This window comes from Falco rusticolus, chromosome 6 (assembly GCF_015220075.1).
Source record: "Falco rusticolus isolate bFalRus1 chromosome 6, bFalRus1.pri, whole genome shotgun sequence".
In the NCBI taxonomy this organism is placed as follows: Eukaryota; Metazoa; Chordata; class Aves; order Falconiformes; family Falconidae; genus Falco; species Falco rusticolus.
The window spans coordinates 40,579,904-40,606,188 of NC_051192.1; the positions used below are offsets into that span (position 1 = coordinate 40,579,904).

At 40.7% G+C, this 26,285-nt stretch overlaps 1 protein-coding gene across 1 annotated transcript; it reads right to left on the reverse strand.

Moving 5' to 3' along the window:
- Positions 1 to 1,422: 1,422 nt before the first annotated feature.
- Positions 1,423 to 18,972, reverse strand: NMBR (neuromedin B receptor). The gene is made up of 3 exons (XM_037392818.1): positions 18,554 to 18,972; positions 4,234 to 4,582; positions 1,423 to 1,835 (listed from the first exon to the last, which is right to left on the reverse strand). The coding sequence occupies exons 1-3, from the start codon at positions 18,967 to 18,969 to the stop codon at positions 1,434 to 1,436; spliced, it is 1,167 nt and encodes a 388-aa protein (XP_037248715.1). The 5' UTR covers positions 18,970 to 18,972; the 3' UTR covers positions 1,423 to 1,433.
- Positions 18,973 to 26,285: the final 7,313 nt, after the last annotated feature.

A 26,285-nucleotide genomic window follows, 5' to 3' on the forward strand; every position in this document is an offset into this window, starting at 1 on the left:
TAAAAAAATACTTCCACAAGGTGCCATTGTCAGTCATTACTGGCCATAAAAAAATACTTCCACAAGGTGCCATTGTCAGTCATTACTGCCCCTTCTCCTAAGAATGACATTGTGAGCATCTCCTCTCTAGAGCTCAGACCCAAAACAGACCCTGCACAAGCTAACCTCTCACCCGGGTTGGGGAAGCGTTACTCGCCTGACAGCATGCAGCTGGATATAAAGGGAGAACCTGTTCCAGCCCCATCAGCTCCTGCAGCAACAGCTGGTGCAGCCCTGAGGTAGATTAGATACTTTTATATGGGTAGCTTTATATGAGTTGTTGCAGCAACAAGATTCAGTCATTATGTTTACTTGGCTACCTACATTGACATGTGAACTGATTTTTAAAAAAGAAAAAAGAAAAATAATAATAAAAAAAAGGTTAAAAAAATAGTATTTAAAGCTGAACTGCATGCTTTCTTGTGCTCTTCAGAGCACAAGGGCAGCTTGCAAGCCTTGCATAAGGTATTCCTAGCAGAGGAATATGAATGCAAAGAGAAAGTGGTAAGCGTTCCTAGCAAATTTATTCTGGACAGGATGATAATTGGTACCTACAGCCTCACCCACCATTCCCTGCTTTTTTAATCCCAGCTCTGTACTGACCATGTACCTTGAAAATGTCCTCCTAGGAATACTGCCAGAGACCTGTGCACTGTTCATGGCACTGAGGTGACTTACCAGAAACATTTGTAAAGCCTTCTTTTAGGCATCCCAGATAGGATTTTCAGAAGTGTATTGACTATTTATGCACAAGGGCCTTCAGGAAAAGAAAAGGTCTTTTAAAGCTGAGATTTCAACAGTACTTAGGCTTTGTTTAGACTGCTAAACAGCGTGTGCAAAAGGAGTAGATCTAGAGAGCAAAGAGCTGGTACTGAGCAACCAGTGCCAGCTACCTATGTTTCATTACTTGGGGATTATTTCAGGATAGAACTTGTCTGGTCTCATGGGCTGGATGCTCATCAGTGATCAGTCTTAATGAACAATGCTTGTACACACAGCACAGTTAAATCATGCAAAATCTATTAGAGTAAGACATAATCCTGGATCAATATTAAATTAAGAATACATGTATTTCGGATCAGAAAATCTATACTTTTTAAAGCAGTGTTATATCAGCTACACTAATACTCACACCATTATTTTGCTTTCTTATATAGTAAACATGTATTAACAACTCCTTTAAAGTACAATAGGAGCCAGTCGGTTTTGTTTTCTCCACAAACTTCTACCTAAAAGTAAGACTAAGTGTGAAATAACCTCAGATTGGCCAGACTTTAACAGATGTTCTATTCTCAGGACTCAGATGGTCTAAGCATATGAGAACCAAATGACAGTTAAAAACTGCAAATAAAAAGTTCAAATTCGTTCCACAGTCAAAAATCACACCTATTAAATCATAATGACATTTCTTGTTTCAAGTTGTGCCCGTTCAGTTGTGTCATGCTAGTTACTGTGTTCCTGGTATTGCTTTTCAGGGAAGTCATTTGAATGGCAGAAGAGTTGCGCAAGTAGCTGGCAGATCTCTCTTGCTGATCTTTCCTCCTGCAGCAAAGCTGGTTGTTGAAATGTCTTCGAAAACTCTCACTGAGAAAATACAGTGCAAATGGATTGACACAAGAGTTGCAGAAGCTTAGCACTCGGGCCACTAAGGTAACAACCATATGTCCCGTCGATGGATCAATCTCATTGTAATTAAAAGATCGGTACATGTATAGCACGTGGTTAGGAAACCAGCAGATAGCAAAGAAGCCAACAAAAACTAGGACAATTTTTGCCAGACGTTTCCGAGTTTCCATCTAAAAAGGTGAAAAGAACCCAATTGAACAACACTGAACTATTCCACATAACAGACTTAATTAAAACATGTAGCATTTTGCTTTGTATTGGCTTTAAAAACTGTCATAAGTAAGGCCAGTAAAAATGCTTCCCTCAGGGGCTGAATTATTTTTTGTATTTCATTTACTTTCCCACTTCCAGTTTACTTTCAGTGAAAGATCCTAGCCGTCTGCAGTTACAGAAGGTTGCTCTTTCTATATGATGTACACAGTGTGAGTGATTCATGACCCAAGTAAACGCTGGCTTTTAGCCTGAAAGCATGCACCAAAGAATTTCATGAAACATAACCTTTTCTGATGAGATCTCAGCACTTGGCTTGCAACTCATCTTTACTTCCAAAGCTATTTAAAGACTGTTAGCTTTGAAATCTAGAGATGTTGTGAGTGACATGTAGAGACGTTGCTAGGGTGTTAGCTGTACAATGGTACTTACATCCCATTATTTTGCCCGAAATGCCTCAGGTTGTGCCTCTCTCTCCTAGGCAAACTACCAAAACTGCATTGCACAGTCTGAAGCATCTTAATTCCAGGGTAAGGTGGAAGTTTCAGTTAATCTTCAACAATGACATGAAAGAAATGTACCTTGATTGCAGTGCTAAAGTATAATGATTACAATGTTTAAAATGTAGCTATCGAGAGTGGCTGAAAAGTTGACAGTAAATGATCATACACAGCAGCTCCAAACTGAAAGAGGGAGAGAAACTGGCCAGGTAGGATGCACCAGAGGGAAGCAGAAACCTACCCATTCCTCCCAAAAGATTTATTAGGTATGTTAGGTACCAAAGTTTTGCAAAGGCAGGAAAGTTTTCTGGCTTTGATCAATTTTCTGAAAAAATCAAGTGAATTTATTCTAACAGGGTTTCCAGATCTGTGAAATAAATCTGTAAGTAGTTTTCATGGCTCTATCTAAACCAAAACCAGTGGGGAATTCACAAAAGGTGAGAAAACTCTAACATTCCGATTTGATAGGATTTGCACTCAGACAGATTGCAAAGGCAGACTAAAAGGTGCAGAGGTACGGTGGGTGAATATTACACTTTTGTGCTATGGCCTAAAGAAATGAGAGTTGATAACAATAGTCTGGATTTATTTCCTTTTGCTGGAAGATATGTAAGTATAACAGAATTTTCTATTCTTCCGAGCCTCATAGATTAACAAAAAGAAAAAAGTTAAATAGAATGAAAAAATATGTTCTTACTTTGAAAATACATGTGGGTTCAGAAATGTGATATAAATTAAATATTTTTCCATCCTGAGGGTTCAGCCAAAAGGCTCTCTATATTTCACAGGAAAATAAAATAATACATGAAGTGCTAATATGTATGCATTTTTGACAAGAAACAGACTAGAGTAGAAATGAAATGCTGAGTAAAAAGGACATGAGGGAATGTGGTCTTTCTTTTTGAAAGAATATGTACATGCTATATGTGCAAAGAGATTTCAGTGCATATAAAAGTATTTTCTAAAATACTGGCAGAGAAAATGCTTCCTGATTGTTTTGATGGGCATAACTATTTTTCCCTATCAATACTAATGCTTTTGTAAAGCGGTTGAGGCACTTTCACTGCAAAAACTGTTGTTTGTATATACAAATATTCCTGCTAATGAACAGTTTGTTGCTATCTTATTGCTTCCTGTGCCTTACAGGGAAGCTGACTTTGTCCAGCATTTTAAAATGCTTTGTCTCAAAGGTATACAGAACCTGTACCAAAAGTTTTATAGCATCCGTAACAGAAAGAGTATTAGAAAAGTGTGAGTTCAGGATTGTCTCAGTAGAAAGAAATTTCTACTGAGAAAGCCAAAGAAGAATAAATTTGCACACTGCATTCATATTTTCAGCACTCCTTGGTCTCAGAAGAACCTTTGATCCCCTAAGAAAAATTTTCCCTGCCTATGTCAGGGTTGGGGTTTTTTTTCATTTCCAGGCACAAATAAAATGAGCTTCTCAAAAAGTTTAGGTAAGATTTCTTCTCAAAATGGCCACCTATAGAGATAGGTGAAGCCACCAGCACCAGCATTAACTACAGAAACATTGTCCCTCTCTAAGAACACAAGTAATGGTTATAGTAACAACACATACAAACACATATACTGATACTGCTTCTTGTTAAGAACGTACGTTGATAGCATTGAATTTATATTTTTCCTTGCTCATATACATTTCCATACTGGGCTTAATACTGAGCAATTGTGAAAACAAGATTTTTCAGATAATCCTTGGCTTATTTCATGCATGTGGAAAACAGAACAAGTCCTCTGTGAAATCCAGCAATCTGGATGTTATAGTTCCTGTACTTCCATTGTTAAGCATATACAGCACACAAATCTTTCATCAGGATGTAAAAAGCAAATTGCTTACCTGTCTTTTGCAATGCTCACTGTATTCTCCAGGGATATTGTGAGCACTTTTTATTAAGCTCTTTGCAATATGGTAGTAGTAGATACTAATAATGGTGAGAGGGATAAGGAAATACACAAGGAAAATCAGCACAGAATGGATCTTCGGGTGCATGTCATCCGTCATGGGATATGGTATGCATGCTGTGAAAGTGGCATTATCCGTGTCATTGATGTGGGCTAGCTCAGAGAACACTGCTTCGGGAACTGCTAGGAGCACGGAGATTACCCAGATAGCGACAGCTTTAAGACAGGTCCATAGCACTGCACTGGAGGTCTGGATGTCCATGGGATTTACAATCGCTTTGTACCTGAAATGGATCAAAATGCAGGTGCAAATTAAAAGGTATCTTTTCAAATTCAACACGTGATGCATAAGGCCACTTCATGCCTTTGATTACAATAATGTCATATTGTGTTCTTATTTGAAATACCAAGGGGTTTGTAACCTTTCATAAATTTGTATTCTCTAAATGTCTAGCTTCACCTGTACATGTACCCATCAAAGATGGCAAAAGGAGCCCTGGGATATAGCCTGTGATTGTAGGTGGCTGATCTGTGCCAGCCTGGTGAAAGCACAGAAGCAACCATGACTACTCTTTCTCTCCAACCCCCCTCCAACAAATCCCCGGATGCACATCCTACCTCCATACTTCCACCTCACTCCTGTACCAACACTTGCCCACTACAGTTTACTTCCTTCCTGGGCTGCCACAGCCCAGAACTTCCTCCTGCCCACCAACACAGCTTTCCTGCTCCCCACCAGAGCACAGGGCTGTAATCAACATTAACCACTTCTTCCCAGACCAGCAACACCTGCTGCTGTGCTGTCTCTTGCCTTTCCACCCCAGCACCTTTCCACAGACAGATATGCTGTCCTGAGTGTGACAACTGGAATATACGCATCTATGTAAAGCCAGGCAGGAATGATTCCCAATGGAACTTGTGCAGAAGTATTAAACTCTTAAATAAAGTAAATATTTCCACATCAATAATTGGAAGCTGCTGCTCTACACGATTTTTTGGGAAACTGTCTCATAACATATGATTACATATAAACCTTTGTACAATTGGCAATTTCATAACAATGAAAACAGGAGAATTGCAAAGAATGGAAATCTCACAGTACAGCAAAGTAAAATAAATAGAGGTAGACTCTGGTCAGGAACTCTTTTATTTTAAAAATATTGTTGTAGAAGGTGATACAAAGTGAACCTTTCCATGAGAAAAGGTCAGTTTTAAAAGGCCAAATACAGCCTGAGAAAAATATTTCAAGGATACCTTAATGTTTTGCTTAGATTTTTAATTTATTTTGAAAACTCTTTTTCAAAATGTAAGTAAATTATGTTTTAATGTTTTTTACTAAAAAACAAATATTAAACAAAACATTTCAGTTTGACTAAGCCATGTAATCTGGAAGGTCGCTTTATCTGATGGTTGGGGGTTTTTCTTCTTCAATTTTTTGTTTCTAGTTTTGATTTGCTTTGGAATGGCAGAGGGTTTTTTTCTGAATTTGCAGAGTTTTGAGAAATGGAAAAGTGATTTTTATTGAATATCTAAAGAAAATTTTAACAGGAAGAAGGCATTCAGGAGAGATCCATATTCCAGGAACATAATTTTATTCATTTTAAGGTCTTTCTACTCGGTCGAGATGTACTTTCAAAGGGTGATTCAGATTTTAGGTGTATTAAATCACTCTCTGAGTTGCTTCTTTTTCTCTGTTAGCTGTACAATGAGCTTATAGTGAGAAGAACTCTAACTTAGATGTCTCCACTTGGTGATATAACTCCTTGTCAATGCATATAGATACATATACATACATATACAAATGAAAATATGTATGGGTATGAGCAGGTGTCTATATACATACCAAGGGTAAGGTTATGGTTAAATATAACATTGTTGCTGAAAAAAATGCTGAGAAATAAAGCTGTGATCCCAAATACCCTTTATGGCTGACTTGCAGGTCCTGAGAGGTACTTCATAGCACCTCAACACCTTGAGCAGATGTCCAAAAAAATGTGGGTAAAAGCTATAGCCCCATACATCAATTTGTGAGTTTCTTGGCAACCAACAGTGCAATTGGCTATGCCATGAAAATGTCTGGATCAAAGCACTGTCTTTGTACCCTAGCAAACTTTTTCTTCAGAGAATATTTGAGTCACATAAAATGTGCCTTGGAGTCGTCTTTCTCAGGACTGTGATAAATTGCCTTATCACTAAAGAATTATAAATGATGACTACTTATGTTCATATCCTCTCTGAATTCAATGTCTTCACCCATATCATGGAGTAGAAAATAAACCTCAGTAAACTGTCTCTGTTAATTTATGTTTACAATTTCTTCTAACACACAATGAGAAACTCCCTGGACACCAAGGTGTAAAGAAATCCTTTATACTGCCATAAGAAGTATAGAAGCCTCTGGACAAAGCTCAAAGTCTCCACAGCACAAACTGTGACCTTATTATTCAATAATTTGCTTCCTACTGCTGTCTGCCTTGATTTCATTACATCAAGACAGACCTATTTCATTTCATTCAACTGAGGTGACGTCAAGTCCTTACATCTGCTCATTTCTTTAAAACTCTGCATTGATGGGGAAGAGCTGTTTTGGGGATTTTGTCAGGGCAGCAGGGAGGACATTGGATAAAAATCATGTTTTGTACTACGGATATTTTTTTTCCCTCTCTTTTCCCACTGCTGTGCTTCAAACTGTTTTGACCACAGTGCTGTTACCCAAGAAAATGACCATGTTACAATTAATTATTTTAGCAGTATTTGGTCTGGTTAATATCTAAATGGGAGTCCTTTTCAGAAGTCTTTACATTAGCAGAAGATGTGGCATGTTTTTGTGCCTTGGCATATATTGCTGTTTCAGCAAGTAGCATTCTTTCCCCTGAGCTGCAACTGACTCCAAGTTGGAAGGCATTGCCTTTTTTCACAAAACAGCTGGGCTTAGCCCAGAAAACTTATTTAATCCTACCAAAATTCTTCTTGCTACTTCAACTAACTACAAGATAGCCCTCTTCTTCCTAGGACTCAGCCCTGCACAGTACTTGGCGTCAACAGGAAGGAAAAGGCACTAAGTGCTTTACAAAATCTGTCTTCTTGTTTACAATTCTGAAAAGATAGAAAAAGTCAGGTTACAGATAAAATCAAATGTAAACTAAGTGAAATTAGAAGTGTTCCCAAAAATGAACACCCAGCCTCTTCCTTTGTATAAAACCAACGTAAGGCTAAAACATACCACCAACCATTCAAATTATGAATGGTGTTTTCTATCAATAAAAAAACACTGGTACATCAGAAGTAAGGGTGCAAATTATTTAGTCAAATTAGTAAGCAAAATCCATCTTTTCCTTTACTTCACTGATGAAAAAAGAAAATCATAGGTTGCCACGAAGTTCAGGAAAAAATATAAATATGCATTTGGTTTTAATTAAAAGCCTTCATGTAAATTCTGTCTTCCTACATCCTCTATCATTATCACTGTTGACAAAGGCAGCCCAACTCAGGAAATACTTTTATAAGTTTCCTTTCTTTGGAGCTGTGGTTTCTGCCAACAAACACAAGCACAAACTTGCCCATTCTGCAGACTGTTTTGTTTGTATAGCGCATTTTCGTTATAAAGCAATCTCCTCCCTTCTACACAACCCAAAAAACTGACGAAAAAAGAATATCCTCTTCCTCCAGAGTTATAACATGTTGCTACCTTCTAAATTCCAGCACAGCTTATCTACTTATCCCCATCTTTGCTTTCAAAGGCCTTCATAAAGGTATTTTGCAGTTCTCAAAAACAGTGCAAAGCTCTACTCCTGTTCTGCTGCATCCACAATGCTATTTTCCCTCCCACACACTTGACTTCAAAAGAAGCTGCTCCATCATTAGTTCTAAGCTATCCCTCCATTGCAGTGCTACCTCTTTTTCTAGACTACTTTGAGATGATCTTCAAAAACAAATTAAAAAGAAAAACCAAACAGCTAGACCATACTTAGGCAGTCACTGGACTATGATTACAGCCTACCATTTCAGACAGAGTTGCCTCAATATCTCCTTGCCCTTTTGTTTCTGTATCTTCTGTTGTCTCTACTTAAAAACCCTTCAAGTCAAGGACCTTCTTCTTGTTCCTGTTCATATAACACCTACCACAAATAGGACCCTAATTTATCACCTAGTTTCCTACATGCTATTACAATCAAAAAAAAAATAAATAGTAAGTGTCATAAACCAAGCAGAGACCTAATTCATGCAGGGCAGATACAGAGCACTGTGATTTAATTTGCATTTTAATGCTGGAGCTGGAGGGATTGATATCATTGGCCTTACTATAAGCCTTCTGTTTGAAGTGATGTTGTTTTGTCAAAGTACTGCATTTCCTGCAAACCAGAGTCATTTATCAACACCATCTATATGTTAGCATTTTATTGTGTCATTTCATGAGGATTTCAAACACAAAAAGACGGCATTTAGCCTAACAATGTGAAAGGATATAAATATATCTGAATAGAAAACATGGCCGTATGGTCAATATTTCTTAAAAATACTAATACTGTGTCCACTTGCAGTCCACTGCGCTAAAGGAGAATGAAATTTTGGATAGGGAGTTCTGTTGACTCAACTCCAGTGCAATCTTTAAAAGCAGAACAATTTATCGAGCTGAGAATAATGTGGAATCATTTGATGTCTACTTTTGTGGGAATTTATTTCACAACACTCAGTCTGATATTCACATTTATTCTATTTTGTTCTTATAAATTCTTGCAATTTAAAATAGATATGTTTTTTATAGTTATTCCCAATATATTTGTTCTGCGCTTATCTCTTAAGTGCAGAGAATTGCATTCACCAGGAATCAGCACCTCAGAGGTCTGATAGCTGAATAAAATGAACAGTATTTGAAATGAAGGCTAGCAGACCGTGTGTAAACACAATTAAACTGAATATCAATGGCATATGTTCTGTGTTTCTCAGGGGGAAAATCCTAAGATTTTCCTAAGTGAAAAAAACTTTCCACTCTATAGAAACATGCTCTGTTGAGCCAAAAACTAACAATAATACTTCAACAAAAAAAGTCTGATTTACTTTTTTGGATGATGATTTCTCCACCCTGAAAAGAATCAAAACATAAGTTTCCCAGGTAAATATATTTCCTGGCCTGTCCAGCCAGTGTTTCAGAAGAGAAATTTTCTCTTTCCTTTTGATTTTTTCTTCTCTAGCTATGTCTTTCTCCTGCATTCACCTCATGTTAGCCAGCTATATTTCTTACAAGGTCATACAAACCTTTCAATGCTAGCTCACTGCCAGTAGCCTGCCTTTTAGTTCTACTTCTCTAAACCCATTTACTTGTAACTGCACAACTTAAAAGTATCATCAGTAATTTGTTCAGTTCTCCTCCCAAGAGCAGTAACAGTACATTGTTAACTGGCTATTGTTCAGAAAAGTTCACATATATGTCAGCATTCCCCATAGATTTGTATTTAACAAACATATCTTCAGTGGACTTGCAGAGGGAAGGGAAGCAAAAGGAAGGGAAGGGGAAGGGGAAGGGGAAGGGGAAGGGGAAGGGGAAGGGGAAGGGGAAGGGGAAGGGGAAGGGGAAGGGGAAGGGGAAGGGGAAGGCAACCAGTAGCCAAATCTAACAAAAACTTATGCTACATCTATATTAGCAAACTAAACAGTGCCAGAGCCTATTCCTTGGCCTGGAGGCCAAGTGGCATTAGCTGGATACCCATGACCGTTTGATTAAACTCAATCTCCCAATATCAAGAACACTATACCCAAATAAAATAGGTAGTTTATACTTCTGTTGGTAATGGCTCCTGGGCTTGTGTTTAATCCTGAATCATGCCTAGAAATTGTTTGGGACAATATTGATTGACCCAGGTCAAAACCGCACCATGGACTGCTCTAATAACAGTTCGAAAAGTGATTGAATTTCAGTGCTCAGGCTTATGTTTTGGTACTGTTGAACGTGGGTTTGTGTCTGACTCACATTCAGCAAGTAGCTGTATTTCCGCTGCTGTGCATGACAGGAACTCCCTGATCAGACCTACTCAGTTTGCACCTAAGCTTCATTAGGATCCTGAAACTAAACCTAACAAAACTGAGGAGCCTGATCTCAAAGTTGTGTTTAAAATATGGCTGGAGCACAGTGAAGTCATTAGCCTTCATAAAACAGCTGTGGCAAAAGCAGCTCTGGTACCTGCCTATACAAGAACAAAATGGAACATTCATTCAGCCAGGGTGTCTGGGAGTCATTGCCCAGGCTTGCCAGACAGTGGCCCAAAATTAACATTTCATCAATGAGGACAGAACCTTATTCTTACCAGGCTGCATCATGCAAACCCCTGGATACAGCATTTCCCACTGGGAAGTACAAGGCAGCTTAGCATGTGTATTCTTTGGCTTTTATTGCCTTTCTGGAGCATTTACCTCATTCCAACACTAATTTGGAGTTCTGGACGTTGGATTCTGCTCAGAAATTCAACACCTAGGTTAGAGGTTAGGCATTGCAATGTGTAGCCTAGACAAGCTCACGTACTGTTTGGCTTTGTCCCCTAGTGCTCTACTCTCCATTTAGTCATATTACTTCTCCCTCACTATAATCCTATTGTAAGAAAAAAAATACAACCCCCACATCTAACCTCATCTCATTCTTCCAGAGTTTATTTTTGGAATCTTGAAGGGTTAAAGGAGTTTGAGGGAAGAGAAACATTTCCCAGATGGGCTTGGTTCAAATCCCATTGATACCCCTGCCCTTAGGCTGATGAGACAGAGATGCATACTTATCTGCATATCCACTGTAATGCTTACTGCATGTCTCCCAGCAGTGATATCCATACATACTCGAATGAAGGAAACCTCACAAAATTGTCACTACTGGAGCAGAAGATCAATAAAAATATCGGTTACAGAAACTAAAGTGCCTGGAAGCAGAAATCCCGAGTGTAAAATATGTTCAGTGCCAGTTTACCTGTATGAAATTGTTGCTGTTAGAAAGCAATTCCTCCCATTTCCTTGATGAATTCAGTTACAGTCCATGCCATGGCAGATAACATAACTATTGAGGAGAACATTACATGGTCAGATATGTTTAGAAATGTTCCAAGCCAGGAAGAACTAAATGACCAAACCTCTATTACTATATCTGGAACAGACTTAGTTTTTATCATTTGAGAATCTAGACCCCAAATCTCTAAATGCTAAATTCAAAAAGCTGCAATTGCATTTATTTGGTCCAGTATTATCACCTAGAAGACTCCACTCTGTCACTTGTAAACTTGTGTCCAGTGCAGTTTCATTAGCAACTTCTGTTCTTAGTTTCTATTAAAATCAGTGTAGATGGAAAAAACAAGTACACACCATGGTAAAAAAGGGAACAATAAAAAATCACAGACAAAAGAGTTAATATAGCAATCCTTAAAATACAAACAATCAAACAAACCTGGAGCCAAACCACAAACATGACACTATGTAAAAAAAAAAAAAAAAACAACCAAAAAACAACAAACAAACAAACAAAAAAAACCAAACTGTGAAAAGTAGTTGGAAAAAAATGGAACAGTATTTGGGATAGTCATGTGAAGGACCAAACAGAATCATATGAGACACAATGACAACATAACAGAGTAAGTCACTTTCATGTTCATACACACAACACACACCACAATTCTATTTGTACATATATGCTCATACAAAGCTGGAAACACACAATTAAATTTACATGCAGCAGATGTAATTACACCAAGGTTAATATGGATTGTTTATCTCTTGGTTATTTTCTCTGACATCTGACAAGTTGTGTCAAGTTAAGTTCAAAACACGCTTCTTTTCAATGGACACCAAGGTATGTTTCCTCTCACCTTCCACAAATCTTATGAACCTGCAAGAACTTACTTGCTAATTGTAATCACACTGTCAAATTGGGCTGAATCTCAGCATGGATTTAGAAGTTACTAGTGAAGGTACATATTTAGACATAGGGATTGTGACTGCATATGCCTTGTTTCATTAGTACATATAAAAACACACAAAAAAAATTTAGCCCTAGGAATATATAGTCTGGAAGAATGGTTCTGAATAAAAACCCACAAGACAAATAAACTTGTTCTTCTATAGTTAAACTATTTTAAAAGAGGATTCAATGAAATGATCCCTTTGGGAAGGATATTTGAGAGTTCCACCGCTCTGCACATACATAAAAAATATTTATTATTCATTCTCTAACAAATTTATCATCACAGAAAACATATGAGATCTTTTTCCTAGAGAAAGCATTGGTAGAGCATATTTGATCTTTGGCATCATTTCTGAGGACCTGCTAAATGCAGACTTGAGGGTTCCAACAGTCCAGTTTGGATAAACCCATTGCAATGTAATATGTAAGGGCATTGTGTACCATGTTATGGGGAGAGGCAAACAAATAGAAAAATGTATGGAGATTTATGTTCAGGCCTGCTTGGTAAGAATTCAGCTGGATCTGCTCTTTAGCAGCTATTTCATCTGCCACAGGCACAGGCTTTTACTGAACTGATCAAAGAAACAGGGAACAGGAGGAATGCTTTTGTAGCAGTTTCTCAGATTTTAGTTTACAGCCTACAAAAGGCTGTTGGACACTGGCGTTTGCATTAATCAAAGCTGCCAGCACAACACAGGCACTGCATTGATCACTGAATAGGATACACACCACAGCCATTTCTCACTTTGCCATCATCCTCAGCGCTAAGCTGTTTCCATATGAGCTGAAGAGCCCACACAGGACACACTGTCGTGGTTCAACCCCAGCCAAAACCAGGACAACACAAGAAGGCTGGAGTTTAAAAGATGTGTTGTCTGTATGAAGTCTGAGAAAAATTTGCCTAACTCTGGAAGAAAATGTTACTTTCTGAGAAAACATTTTCAGATGTGTAAAGATGGTTACAAGAGGAACTTCTTCCACAGCTGATTTGAATTGCCCAACTTGGACAAATTTACCCTAGAATAGGTAAGTCCTTAATCTACTCCATAAATAAAATTCCTTCTGCATTGCTGGTGTGTGGGGTGGGGTGGTGTCATCCCTTTTTTATTTAATTAATAAGTTAATTGTAAATAATTTTAAGATGACATTTAATACTACTTTCCTTGTAAAGGCTCTTTAGTCCCTGAATATCAGCTATGAGAGCTCGAAAGGAAATCATGTCCACTTTCCTGTTTCCCCTGCTCCCCTACATGCAATAAGAAATGAGGATTTTAGAGGTCTCTAATCACTGTATTTCAGCCTGAATCAGCACCTGGCATAAAAAAAAAAAAAAAAAAAAAAAAAAAAAAAAAAAAGATGAAACTTTAAATAAATTCAGAAGAATAGTAAAAAGAATATTTTATTAGGGGTGATTTTACTAATAAAAAATCCTGAAGTAATTACTAAGGCACCTTTTCACACTTCTGAATTTATCTTCAAAACATTTCTTGAGTTTCTCAAAAAGCAGGAGGCAGTAGACTTGCCAGCTGAGCCAGAATGGTTCTTGTTATCAGTTGTAGTCATAAGTCAGCACATAGATATTAAACTTGCATAAAATTTTGAGTACTTTTATACTTTTAAAAATACAGATTGCAATCTTCCAAATTGAAAGCAAAGAAATAAAAAATTAAACCAAAAACAATTATCAAATAGTTTACCTATGCAAATCTATAGAACACATTTTAAGTATCTCAGGCATCGTATTTAATTATTTAAGTATGAATTTAAATTTTCAAATTCCTTTGTTTTTATGATATAGGAAAGGATTCATGGCACTACTGAGAAATAACTCTGTTACATGCTTAATCAAGTATTCAAGTACTTGTCTCTTGCACTTTTTAGGAAGAATACAAAGAAGATGCTATTTGAATTGCAATAGGGTAAGTTGCTCCACTGTGCATCTTCACTTTCTTCATTAGAGTGCAGCAGGACTGTATTTCAGCTAAGATATTCTAACCTTTCATTAGAAAGAAAATTCAATGTAGAAAAGTAGCAGAATTCAATTTAATCCTGTTTTTACAGATTACAAAAAATTATGTCTAAATGACAGCCAAAGAGAAAAGGAAAAACTATGTGGGACAAATCTAAAGCTATTTTAAGGGACTATCATTTATTCCTTTAAAGTCTGTTCCCCATGTCTCCTGACATTTTGTAGGTACAATTGCTTTTCATCAGCATACATGATAATGCAAAGATGGCCAGAGGTGCACACTGTAGCATTCATTCTTAATCCACTGCCCCCTGGGCTTCTCCCAGCCACCTCTCCTCACCAAGGTTTATGGTCATCCTGACCTCTAGTTATGAAAAGCATCTTGGAAACAGCTTTCCATACTTGCACTCCACTTCCTTACCCTAGATTCCTTTCCAGGCACAAAACAGCAAGCCCCATGGACCCTGTTTGCATTCTGAGCTAACTGCATGGCCCACCACAGACATAAACTGGAAAAACACTCCCTGGAGCAGTGAACAAGTTTATGGGATTGTTCAAGTCAGAGACGTAGTTCAAGTCAGGTTCAGCCACGGCTTCTGTCCTGTTTACAGTGAGGAGGCACTGGCACACCTTTTCATGTGTGCCATGCTGCAGTCCCTCTGGCAACACTTCTCACCTCTTTTTTTTTACCCTCCTTATCCAAGACCACACCATGTCCTGAGACTTTATCAACAACATCCATTAGCCCTGGTCAAAACTGCATTCCATGGCCCCTGGAGAAACAAGCTCGACAGGGGACCCATTTTTTATACCTTGTCCCACTGCACCTCTAGGAAGTGCATCCTTGGCAATCACACACCAGCTCTGTGGGCACTTTCAGGGTGTGCTGAGTGCTATTTGGGGTATTCAGCCCTATGCCCTCCTTAGTTCCCTTTTTTTTGTTTGGTTTTTTTTGTACATTTTTGTCCTTCATCCCCCTTCATTCTTTCATTTGTTGTCCACTGTAATTATTATGTTTTCTCCTTCTGTAATCCAGTCTCTGGTTTTGTCTTTTTTTAAAACTGAGAATTATTAAGGTTTCTAGAGGACGTCTGGGTTCTCTGTGATCGAGGAAAATCAATAGGACCAGTGGCTGTGAGGGGCAAGGGTGCTGTCCCTGCACATCTCCTGTGTGGCAGTAAGAGAGGAGGGATGGCTCAGCAGCACTGCTCCTGTGTTGCCTTGTGCACCCCAGAGGAGAGGGATATCGCACCCTCTTCTAATGCCAATACATTGCAACACCAGTGCCACCACTGCACCTTCTCTGCTGCCTCCATCCCCGACACTGCCAATGACCTCCCACCCCTCTCTGCCACAAAATGTGTGGGGCTGCAGCAAGGCACCACCACCCACACTTGGCAGCCAGACCCACAGGAGCTCAAGGGTGGGAAGGGCTGTTTGATGGGACCAGCTGCTGTTCCTGGGATGGGTAACCTTGGGCAGATCTGTTGCATGCTGCCAATTTCAATCTGCAAGTGTGCCCCTGGGAAATATGGGAAACACTGTTACACATTACGTATCATGTCTGTACACAAAAAACAACCACCCACAAACAAACAAACAAAAATAAAACAAAGCAAAACCAAAATAATCTCAGTATTAGATCATGAAGCTTCCAGAGAGAAGGTGCACGTCTGTCACACTGAAAACACTAGTGATGCCATAAGGGACTTCTGTGACAAACAGCCGTATGAAATAAAGCAACTTTAGAAAAGATATATATGCAATGACTACTACTTTTTCTTCCTTATAGCTTCAGTTTGTAGGTAATGATCATTCAGAGCTTATTGTTTCTGCAGCCGTTGCTGTTAAATGTAGCACATACATGTAATTTGCCACACAGAATTTCTACAAAATATAAGTGCTGATTACACCATGGAAACCAGGACAACCTCCTTTATCCTAATTCACACAGGCACACTGTAAAGAACTCTAAACATTTCTAAATCTGTTTTTTTAGTGTAATCAGTGTCTGGACTTCTACACAGTCCTGTGGTAATAGGGAGTAAAAAGCAGGAAAGGCTTTAATGATAATATATTAAAATGTACTCTGAGCTTTATCTGTGAAAGGGGTCACCGCGAAGATATAGTATACCAGACCAAATATGTACTGGATTATAATGGAGCCTTTTTAGTACTATCACTGTTTGCAAACTGCTAGCATCCTATGATAGATTTGCTTATCTGGAGAAAACATTGCTCCCAGCCAGGACCTGTCTCCTCAGCATCTCTTAGGTGCAGGATGCTGCCATCACTCCTGATCTGCCAACATAATTACCCATAACTGATATAGTCAAGATGACACGTGTTAGGATCTGACTACAAATTAATGTGACAAAAACCCCTCCACACCAGTGCCTCCTCTTTAGTTCAAAACATGTCGTACAAGAAAGTAGACCTGCATCCAACCCAAACTCTTTTCAGAGTTCAGCCAGCTTCACTCAGAGATGACTCGGGCCCCTAGGAGACAAGACACTGGTCACTGAAGTCAGTGGCTGCTCTTCTGACTGAAAAAGAAATGGCTTTTCTTCCCAGTAACTGAAAATGTAATTGCAGATTTTAAAGAAACAGAGTTGTTAAATTCTTAGTATAACCATTTCTGATATTTGTATATACTGTGGAGGATCATATTTATTATGAGCTTATATGGTCACAGCATACCATCTGTAGCTGTCTTCTAGGACATGTAATTCTAAATATATTCAGTGGAAACAGATTCAGCATTATTACTTCTTGAATCTTTACTAATATTAAAAGGATGTAAAATTATATGGAAAAAGCAAACAATGAATGCTTCAGGGCTATATAAAAAGTAAATGAATGAATTCTTAAATATTAAACAACTAGCATTTCCTCACATTATATTTCACTAAAGAGATGATCTCCTCTGCAAATAACTTCTTCTCTTTTCAAATAAGATACCACATTCATACTTTTAAACAGTGGAAATAGAGCAGAAAGAAAACTGTAAAGTTTACCTGGATCTCCAAGACAGTTTTTGACATACTCTTTAACTGAGGTAATCAGAGAGTTATAGATGTTCACTTTCAGGCACATTTTGCAAGCTATTCTTCAAAAACATAATCTATTTTCATAAGTTGCAATCTTTTTATACACAAATATTTTAGGTCCTGATTCAAACACCACTGAAATTGATGGCCATTAAGACTACCCACAGTTGGAATCAAACGATTTACTGATTTGGTTAAAAAAAAAAGAAATAAATTACAGTTATACACACACAAACAAAAAAAGGATTAAAAGTTTTAAAGAAATGTTACTGTAAGTGTGAAGATACATTACTAAACTCAAGCCTTTACATTATACACCAAGGTAATGCATTGGTTCAGCTAAAACCCAGCAAAAGAAAATGGGGTAATACCTATGGCAAAGGAACTAAACATTTTCATTTCTGGCTTTAAAAAAAAATAAATAATAAAAAAAAATTGCTTAGGTAAGGGAAGAAAGGTAATTAATTTAATTTAAGATTGCCAATTATGTTGCAAGATTTTGTCTTTCAAAGCCTGAAGCACAGTCCAACAGCCACCCAGCTGCTATAAATCCCTTAAGTACACATTTATAATGACTGGGAGGAAAAACTTGGGGTCCAGCTCTTCGTTTCTTCCTAATTTGACAAGTACTGGAAATGGAAGTGTTACTTTCTGGTTTGTTTGGGGGGATTTTCCTTTTTTCCCCCTCTTTTTTTCTTCCCCCCCCCCCCCCCCCCTTTTTCTACAAGTTCAGAAGAAGCAGAACAAATAGTTTGAGCCAAACTTTAAGACTGACAATTACAACAGAACTGTTTGGTGCCTCCAAATTCCCAGAGGCTGAACTAGTCCTGGAAGTCACCTCTGGTAGCCTGCTCTTCTACGAGGGTGCAAGCACATACGCACACACACACACTTTCTCAGCAGAAAGAAACAAACTCATTAAATATATCTCTGTGCTTGTGACCTACCACTGCTTTTTGGCATGGGTCATATTTAGTGTCTAACACCTTCCTCTAATGGATAAGATTTCAACACCTTGGCAGTTACAGGACCATCCCAGGGGTGCAGAGGACAGGACTAAACCCAGTTCTTGCAGCTGGCACCCGGGAAGCTGGAGGCCCAGGCACACCCTCTAACTTCAGTTAGTACCAGACTTGCCACCAGCCGGTGAGGGAAGGAGAAGCACGGGCACCTCACAAGTTGGAATAAGGGGATTGCGGACCGGGGATCCCTTATCAGAGGGGTGGTTCACCTTTCATGCCAGCTCTGGCTAGCCTTAGCCCAGGCTGCAGAGGGCTGAAAAGGGGCAGCCTAGCTTTCCTACCTGTCAGCACTGAGGGCAGTGAGGGTGAAGACAGAGACACCAACAGAGGTGAGCTGGATGGCAGGGATGAGCTTGCAGCCCACCTCCCCAAAAAGCCACTCCTCAGAGAAATACCGGGAGGCATCCACCGGCACACAGGTCACTAGCAGCAGCAGATCACCAGCAGCAAGGCTAGAGATGAAGATGTTGGGCACGCTCCTCATGGCACTGTTGGCGATGAAGATCTTCATGAGGGTGACGTTGCCCAGCAAGCCCACAGTGATGATGAGCAGGTAAAGCGAAGGGATGACGCAGCGGACGATGAACATGGCCATGCCCCGCGCCGGGGGCAGCAGGGCTGTGTCAGGCACCGGCTGGGCACTCCCGTTCCCCCCAAGGGGCACCTCGGTGAGCTCGGGCGGCAGCTCTGTCCCCATCCTCCAGCTTCGGGCAGACTGAAGGTCTCCACTGCACAGTGCAGTTGGGAGCCACTGGAAAGCCTCACCTCTTTGCAAGTCAAACAACTTTCTCCCCCTTCCCTCCTGCCTTTCTCCGCCGCCCCCGCTTTTCCTCTGCCGAGTTTCCTCCCCTCAGACATGCGGAGGAAGCGCTGCCCGCCGGCGCAGGGGGCGTGTTGCGGGACCGGGGGGGGGGATAAGAGACCCGTGCCGCTTCCTTCCAGCTCTGCGGACGAGCCCTCTCCCTGGTGGGTAGGCGGGCGAGATCCCGAGCCCAGCCTCGGGGGCAGCGACCGCCCCCGGGGCAGCAGCCTGCCCGCGGCCCCGGGACAGCAGCCTGCCCGCGGCCCCCGGAGCGCCCTCGGTCCCGCCTCCCCCCGCGCCCGCCGGGGCCGGGGCGCTGTCCAGCGGCGCCGGTGCTGCTCGCCCCGCGGCTGCGGGTGGCGGAGCCGGAGCCGGGGGAGAGGCGCAGACCGAGCCCGCGCCTCACTCCGCAGCCCCGATTTATACCTGGTGCTGGGAGGAGCCGTCCCGCCTCTCCTCCTGCGAGCAATTGTGCCCTCGCCCCAGCCCCGAGGCGCCGAGGGGGATCTTGCGCGGAGGAGAGACGCGGATCCCGGCGCTGCCGCCGTCCCGGGGGATCCCAGCCCCTGCGCCCGGCGCGGACGGCTCGGATGGGGAGGGCAGGGGGCGGCGAGGGGGGCGAGGGGGGCCTTCCCCCGCCGCTGCCCCCCGCCAGCAGCCCCCGAGAGCAAACCGGAGCTGTCCGCCACGTCGGGCGGAGGCGGGATCGCCTCCGGGAAACCCGGCTTCGAGCGTCTTACCCGGGTGAAACCACGGCGCTTGGAAATGCGGGGCGACGGGGAGCGAGGGACTTGGAGGTGAAGAGATTTTATTCCTGTCATCCAGCCGTGGGTTCTGAATAGATCCTATTCAAAGCCGTCAGCTGCCTTTAAAGTTTAGGGTTCGCAAAGTTCCATTTCACGTGAGTCTCGACTATGGAAATGGGAAGGGGTGATGTGTACTATGCAAATGGTATAGCACAGTGGAGAATCAACGTTATTTGCCTTTTCAGAGCATAGCATTTGTCTCTAGTATTTCTTGCTTCTCAGTGAGGTAATATCTTTTACTTCCCAGTGCCTGCACATATATATGCTTTCCAAACAGCTCCATCTGTTTCCAGCAGAAGCATGAATGTAGTAGGTAGCAGTGGAAATATGCTGAAAGAGAGGCACACCTACTGGACTGAAGTTTTCAAGATAAAGAACTAAGGCAGAATAACAGCATTTGCCAGTAACATGCTCTGCAGACTGATTCTTTCCCTTCCTTTTCTCAAAAGGGATGATATATAAGCTCACAGTGAACTTGCTTATTCAAATTACTAAAAGAGTTCTCTTGAAGCCCTATGAGTTTATGACAGGTGTATGGAGAAAGCAAATGAATGCACGGAGGAATTGTCTGAAGTGGGAGAAGTGGGAGAGTTTGAGCACTGAAATAACAGAAGCAAAGCATGTCATGTGTGCAGTAATACATAGCCTGTCCATGGCATGCTGTCCAGTGTAGGAATTAAATTTGAAAGACATCAACAATTTATTTTACATAACCTTTTTCTAAGATTAAAAAAGAAAAACTATTATTGTTTCTTCAAAGTTACACTTCTTTGTGACTCTTCTCACATCCCTGAATATATAAATGTTTTGAAGTTGTGTATATTCCTGATTCATATAATGCTGAACAGTTTATTAGAAAACCCAACCAGTGCTAATCCTCAGAAGAGATCAGGCTAGAGACTTCCCATTTACTACTAGGCAGCTGTTGGGAACTGTCACAGAGCTCCTCTGGAAGTGATTCTTGTTACTGATCAAGTTTCCTCCACACAGTGTTAAATTCAGCTATACACCCTCTGAGGCAGCCTTACTGTTGACTTGGATATTTATCTAAATTTCTGGGACCATCTACTTTGCTGAGCATACATGCACTTTTCTAGTCCAGACCATCAATACTGAGGTTTCTGCAAACAGTCGGAATCAGTCTTTTCAGTTCCCATTGGTTGGATCCAATATGTGCCATTAACAATGTGATCCCAGAGTATGGTCCGTGCACTAATTTCTGTGAAAATGGGTTTATATGTGAACAATCAATATGATTCCCATTGGAGAATAGTTTAAAGTCAACATGTCTTTAGTATTGATTTATCTGGGACAACAGGAAGCTGAGTCTTTTTGCATGAGAATCACCAGTAGAACACTTTAAAAGCTTCTATTGACATAAACTACTTGCAGTTTGCATGAGAGAGGTGAGACCCCTTGCTTTTTGTTGCATACAGGAATTTATTCTATCCTAGTAAGTTTTACCTGTACTTTTAGTCCACAGGATAGAATTCCTAAGGTTAAGGAATCAGAAGCATATTCAGTGGGAATTTAGCTTCCTAATTTTTACCCGTACTTGATTTTATCTACTCTATATTTTCAGAACTCTGAACGGCAAGGAAATAAGCTTTGGAGACCATGAGTATCTCCAGCTCAAAGGAAACAGACAGATTACACTTCTGATGTCATTCAAGAGATGTCTGTGTGAAGACAAAGGAATATACTCAAACAGCATGAATATAATTTCCTGCAGAGGCAAAAAGGAGAGGGGAAAGATCCACAGACCCTACCATAAACCAGCCAGAATTCAGATCCCTACATACAAACTGTTCATCATTCTCTTTTCAAGCAAAATAATCCACCCATCTCTTTGGATGTTATTTCAGGTTACAGTCTAGTGACAACCTCATTGTGCAGCTGTGGCAAAGTGCTTAGCATGAGAGCAAAGGAGAGAGTGCCACCGGTAAGTCTCAGTGGGAAAGAAATTGCAGAGGCTGAAATCAGCCAGTGCAGATGGAGCATATCTGGGAGTGCAACACCACAGGGCAGGGACTGCAACAACTTGGAAACGTGGCAGGCAAATCTGCTTCATCAGTATTCCCAAACATAGGGATGCAAAATCAGTCAGCGTAGGAATGAGGAACTCCACACATCCCACAAACGCCCTCTACCGAGAACTGCTTCTAGCAGGGAAAAAGGTTTCTTTCATGTGTTTGTGCAGCAAAAGGCATTTGATAATTTCAGGGCAAATTCCAGATTTGCACATCACAACAAACTTTCTGTAGGCCCATGAAAACCCAAGCCTATCTTGCCACCAAAACTACCTGCAGTAAGTAGCCTTTAATTAAGTATGCATGTTGGCAAGCTAAATGAGAACTGTGTTCAAATGCAACCCTGGAAGTGATTATGTTTGAAGGCCTGATCATCAGTCATGCATTAAAAAGAAACAAAGCAACAAACTAAGAACAAATACTATTTTATTTTAAACACAGAGCATTAGGAACTAAGCCTGAGAGAAATTTTTGCCATATCACACATCAGGCCAGTAGATACAGCTGGAAAAAGTGGACATGCATTGTAGCAGAGTGACTTGTCTCTGACAGTCAAATGTACAATAACCTGAAGTCAGTCATGCTTTCTTTCTTGTTACTTGAATACTGGCTTTCTTAATTTGGTGGAGGGTTGGGTTTTTTTTGGCAGAGTCTTCCATTGCCTTTCAGCTTCTTGAGTCAGGGGCTCTATTTAAAGAACAGAAGGATACAGAAACAGATCACTTCTCCTATCCCCAGGTTTCAGACCAGGTAACAGGGTTGCTACTGCTGCTATGTGGGAAGAGTAGACAGAGTTGGAGAAAGGTGAGGATGGAGACAAGGGTTCTCTACGTGGGTATGAAACACTCCATATTGTGGAGCCTCCAAGGAGGACAAACATTCAGCTTCTAAGGCCACATACCTAAGGCCAGACCTCAAACTCTGAGGTTAAACATCTCAGCATCAACATGAGTTCAACTATGGCTGCTCAGGGATAAGATCTAAGAAGCAGCTAACTAATATAAAAATGTCAGATGTATGCCATGCAGCTCTTCCACCTTCCAGACTCTAGATAACAGAAGCAACTACACTCTGGTCAGAGCCAGACTGTGTCTGCTGGCAGTACTGTGTCTGTGCAGCACTGGGCTGCAAGCAGTAGTTTGTGGCCTCCCAGGCCTGGCAAAGCTGCATCAAACACCGATAGGGAAATTCCTCTTTGTTAAGCCTGCATGACTGGACACAATGACTGTAGAAAAGAATGCTAGGGTGATTCAGCATGCCTGTTTCTTATTTTTTCAAAATATGCTTTTAGATTAAACAGACTTTGCATTAATTAAGAAAATGAATACTGAGGAAGAAGTTTTAAGGATGACACATCTCCCCAGATGGAGTGCCATGGCTGAGCTCACACCCCTGTGCAATAAACCCAGACTCCCTTTGGTCCATCCCTCTCAACTCCCAGACCTTGCAGCCTGCCCGCTATTCGTCATGCTAAACATAAACCAGCAGGCAGGCAGGAGGACCTGAGGAAGTCACCTGCCTCCTAAGCCTCCTGTCCAAGCAAAAGGTGAAGCAAACTCCATCTCAGGTCCGAATTACAGCGGAGGCACCAGTCTGCAGCTAGCAGGGGCCTCCGCTGGGCCTAAGCATCAAAGGGGGAAGTCTGCAAACCAAAATGGCAATTTAGGTGATTCCAGCACTAGGCAAAGGTGAAAATCTGGAAGAAGAGGCTGTTCTCCAAGATAGAAGCATGCAAGCTCTCTCTTGGCTAACAAAAAATTAATCTTACTGTTACCAGTTCATATTTTTTTGTGCCATTTCGTTTTGTGTCATTTTCACAGTGCCGTGTTTTCACAGCACAAGGATAATAGGTGGCATTACATTTAATCACACTAATAAAGCAATGAACTGGGTGCTTAACATTAAACATGCAGTTCATCCCTCTAAGCACAGGTGCAGCTTCATGCATGCAGTTAGTTTCCATTTGTTTCACTGTGATTACTCAGTAGGGCTCCAACTTGCTGAGGAGTTAAAGAGCACACTGCTGAGCTGCAACCCTCAGCAGAAAGCCAGGCTTAAGACTCACTTAGAAACAAGTGTGATATCAACATCTTCTATCCCAGTTGTCCATGACAGACAACCAACAGACAGCCACTCTTGCAGATTCAGAACAAATAATGATTTTCTGTCAAGAAAGTCCCAAAGAACGGCTTGAGTTGCCTTAGCAGACTGCACAATGCCAGCTTACTCTACTACCATCTCAAGTTATCCTCTTAACGCAGTGTTACAAAGCACATTACTGAACATACATGACAAAAGGAAATCATTGCTACTACTTGCTTATAGTGTGAAGATAATGGGCTTCCTGTGCTTCAGCTCACATGACATGTAGAGATCCACTTCCAAGAAACCAACAGTTTTATTGTGGGTCCATTCAGCACATTCAGTGGGATCTGAGTGCAGACACCCATGGGGTTTCTATTGGGTTTACCTGATATCCTGTACAGAATTCATTTTTTATTTCAATGCAGCTGTATTCCTCATGTATAAAGTGAAAGCATGTTGCCAGCAGCAAACTTTTCTTTTAGCATCTTTATCACAGGACAGAAATTCAAGTTTCCATAATGTTACTGAGGTCATACAGTGCATGTATTGATTGTCTTCGATTAGACAGTCCAGTCAGGTAAGTAATTATGCTATCCCCACCTAACAATAAAAAGATACAAAGTAGCATTTATTGCAGGTTTTTACCTAAAGTGTGTTCTTAAATATTTTTTCTATCTGTAGTGAAATCAAATGCTTCCTGACCAAACTTAATTATTATTGTGGATTCATGTTCACTGATTAATGTAAAAGTAATCACTACCCTAGTAAGTATAATAAAAAAAAATAATGAAAAAATCTATCTCACTTTAGAAACAGAGGTTTTCAGTTTTCCCATTGTTGCTTTTTTAAAAAATTCTGCTTAAAAAAGATCATAAAAAATACCAATAAAAGTATTCTTGGAAGTATGTTCAACATTAGGTTTTCAATAGCAAGTCACATTTTAAAAGAATTAAATGATGGAAATATTATCAATATTAAACATCTGTCCAGCATGCTGATCTACTTTAGCAATTTTATAGTATAGTGGAAACACTAAACATTGCTTTTGGATGATAATTAAGCTCCATATGTATCATGAGCAGAAGAAAAGCAACTCACTGTAATGACAAGTCTTGCATTTTTTGTGAAGGTTAGCCACACATCCTAAGAACCACAGTATTTTATTGTAGAGAAATGAATCTGGGTTAATTAACAATATACAGCTGTGGGCTGGCTTCAGGGGCGGTGGGTTGGCTGATGTGGATAAGGTGCAGCTGTGGCTGGTTCCTGCTAAGTAGCTAAATAGCTCTAAGGGGTATGGAAAAGGAGCAACCAGTGAAGAGAGATCTGGTAGAAGCAGAGGGAGGAGAAAGAGTGCCCTGGAAGTAGGAGAGATGAGGAGCAGGACAAAGCAGAGACAAGAAGCAGAGGGACTAGCCTGAAGAGTATGGACAAACGGCATGAACAGTAGATGAACTGTTGAAATCTTGTGGGGGATTTGTGGCTGTGCTGGGGCAAGGTGCAGGAGCTATTTATTGATGTTAACCTGGTATGGCGTGGTAAAATCCTTGTTGCAGCTGGCTAGTTTTGAGAGTGCTGCAACATTTTATTGCAGATCACATGGCACCGTGAGGTATTATTGCTCTTAGCTCATTCAATGTATACAAACCTTAGCATTCTTTCTAAGCAGTGGAGCAGTAGAAAGTTTAGAAACCCCGTTTCAGTGCTACTAATACAGCAATTCTTACAGTATATTTATCTTCAGGAGATAAATATTTAACTACCTGAAAAAGGAGCTGTAGTAAATAGCACACTTATTGAAGTGCTTGTCACTTTCTTTGTAATCCAGCTACTTTAGCAGACGCAGGACAGGTTCCCCTTAGAAAGGGTGTTCCAATGTCTTACAGCAGTTACTCCAACTGTGCCGTGTGTTACCTTTAAGTTGCAGCAGCTGAATTCACATATAAAATGAACCCAAATCCACACCTCTTCCCTCCTCCTGCCTGTTTCCACGGAGGGGGGATGGGAAAATACTATTTGTTACATCAGCTTGAAGCCATGCTGCAACTGGTTATAAAGGAAGCTCTCTCATGAGTTTAGAGGCAAGAGAGTAAATTCCCTTTAGGATTTGGTGGCTGGATTTCACTTTCCTGTGCATCCTCTTCAGAATGCTGAGTAAGCTACTGTGCACCAGTGACTGAATAACAAGCTACCTCTTCCCTTCCTCTGGGTTTCCATCTCCATCCTTCCTCACTCCACCTTCTCATAAAACTCCCACTAGGTTCAAACTGACAGGTTGAGCCAAGTTCCT

What these genes read in the sequence shown, in the direction of transcription:
- NMBR (XM_037392818.1), bottom strand. Translation starts at nt 18,969, where the DNA reads ATGGGGACAGAGCTGCCGCCCGAGCTCACCGAGGTGCCCCTTGGGGGG. An exon ending in ACTGCCCTCAGTGCTGACAG is followed by an intron (nt 4,583 to 18,553) that starts GTAGGAAAGCTA and finishes GATCCATTTCAG; the next exon opens with GTACAAAGCGATTGTAAATC. An exon ending in GTGAGCATTGCAAAAGACAG is followed by an intron (nt 1,836 to 4,233) that starts GTAAGCAATTTG and finishes TCACCTTTTTAG; the next exon opens with ATGGAAACTCGGAAACGTCT.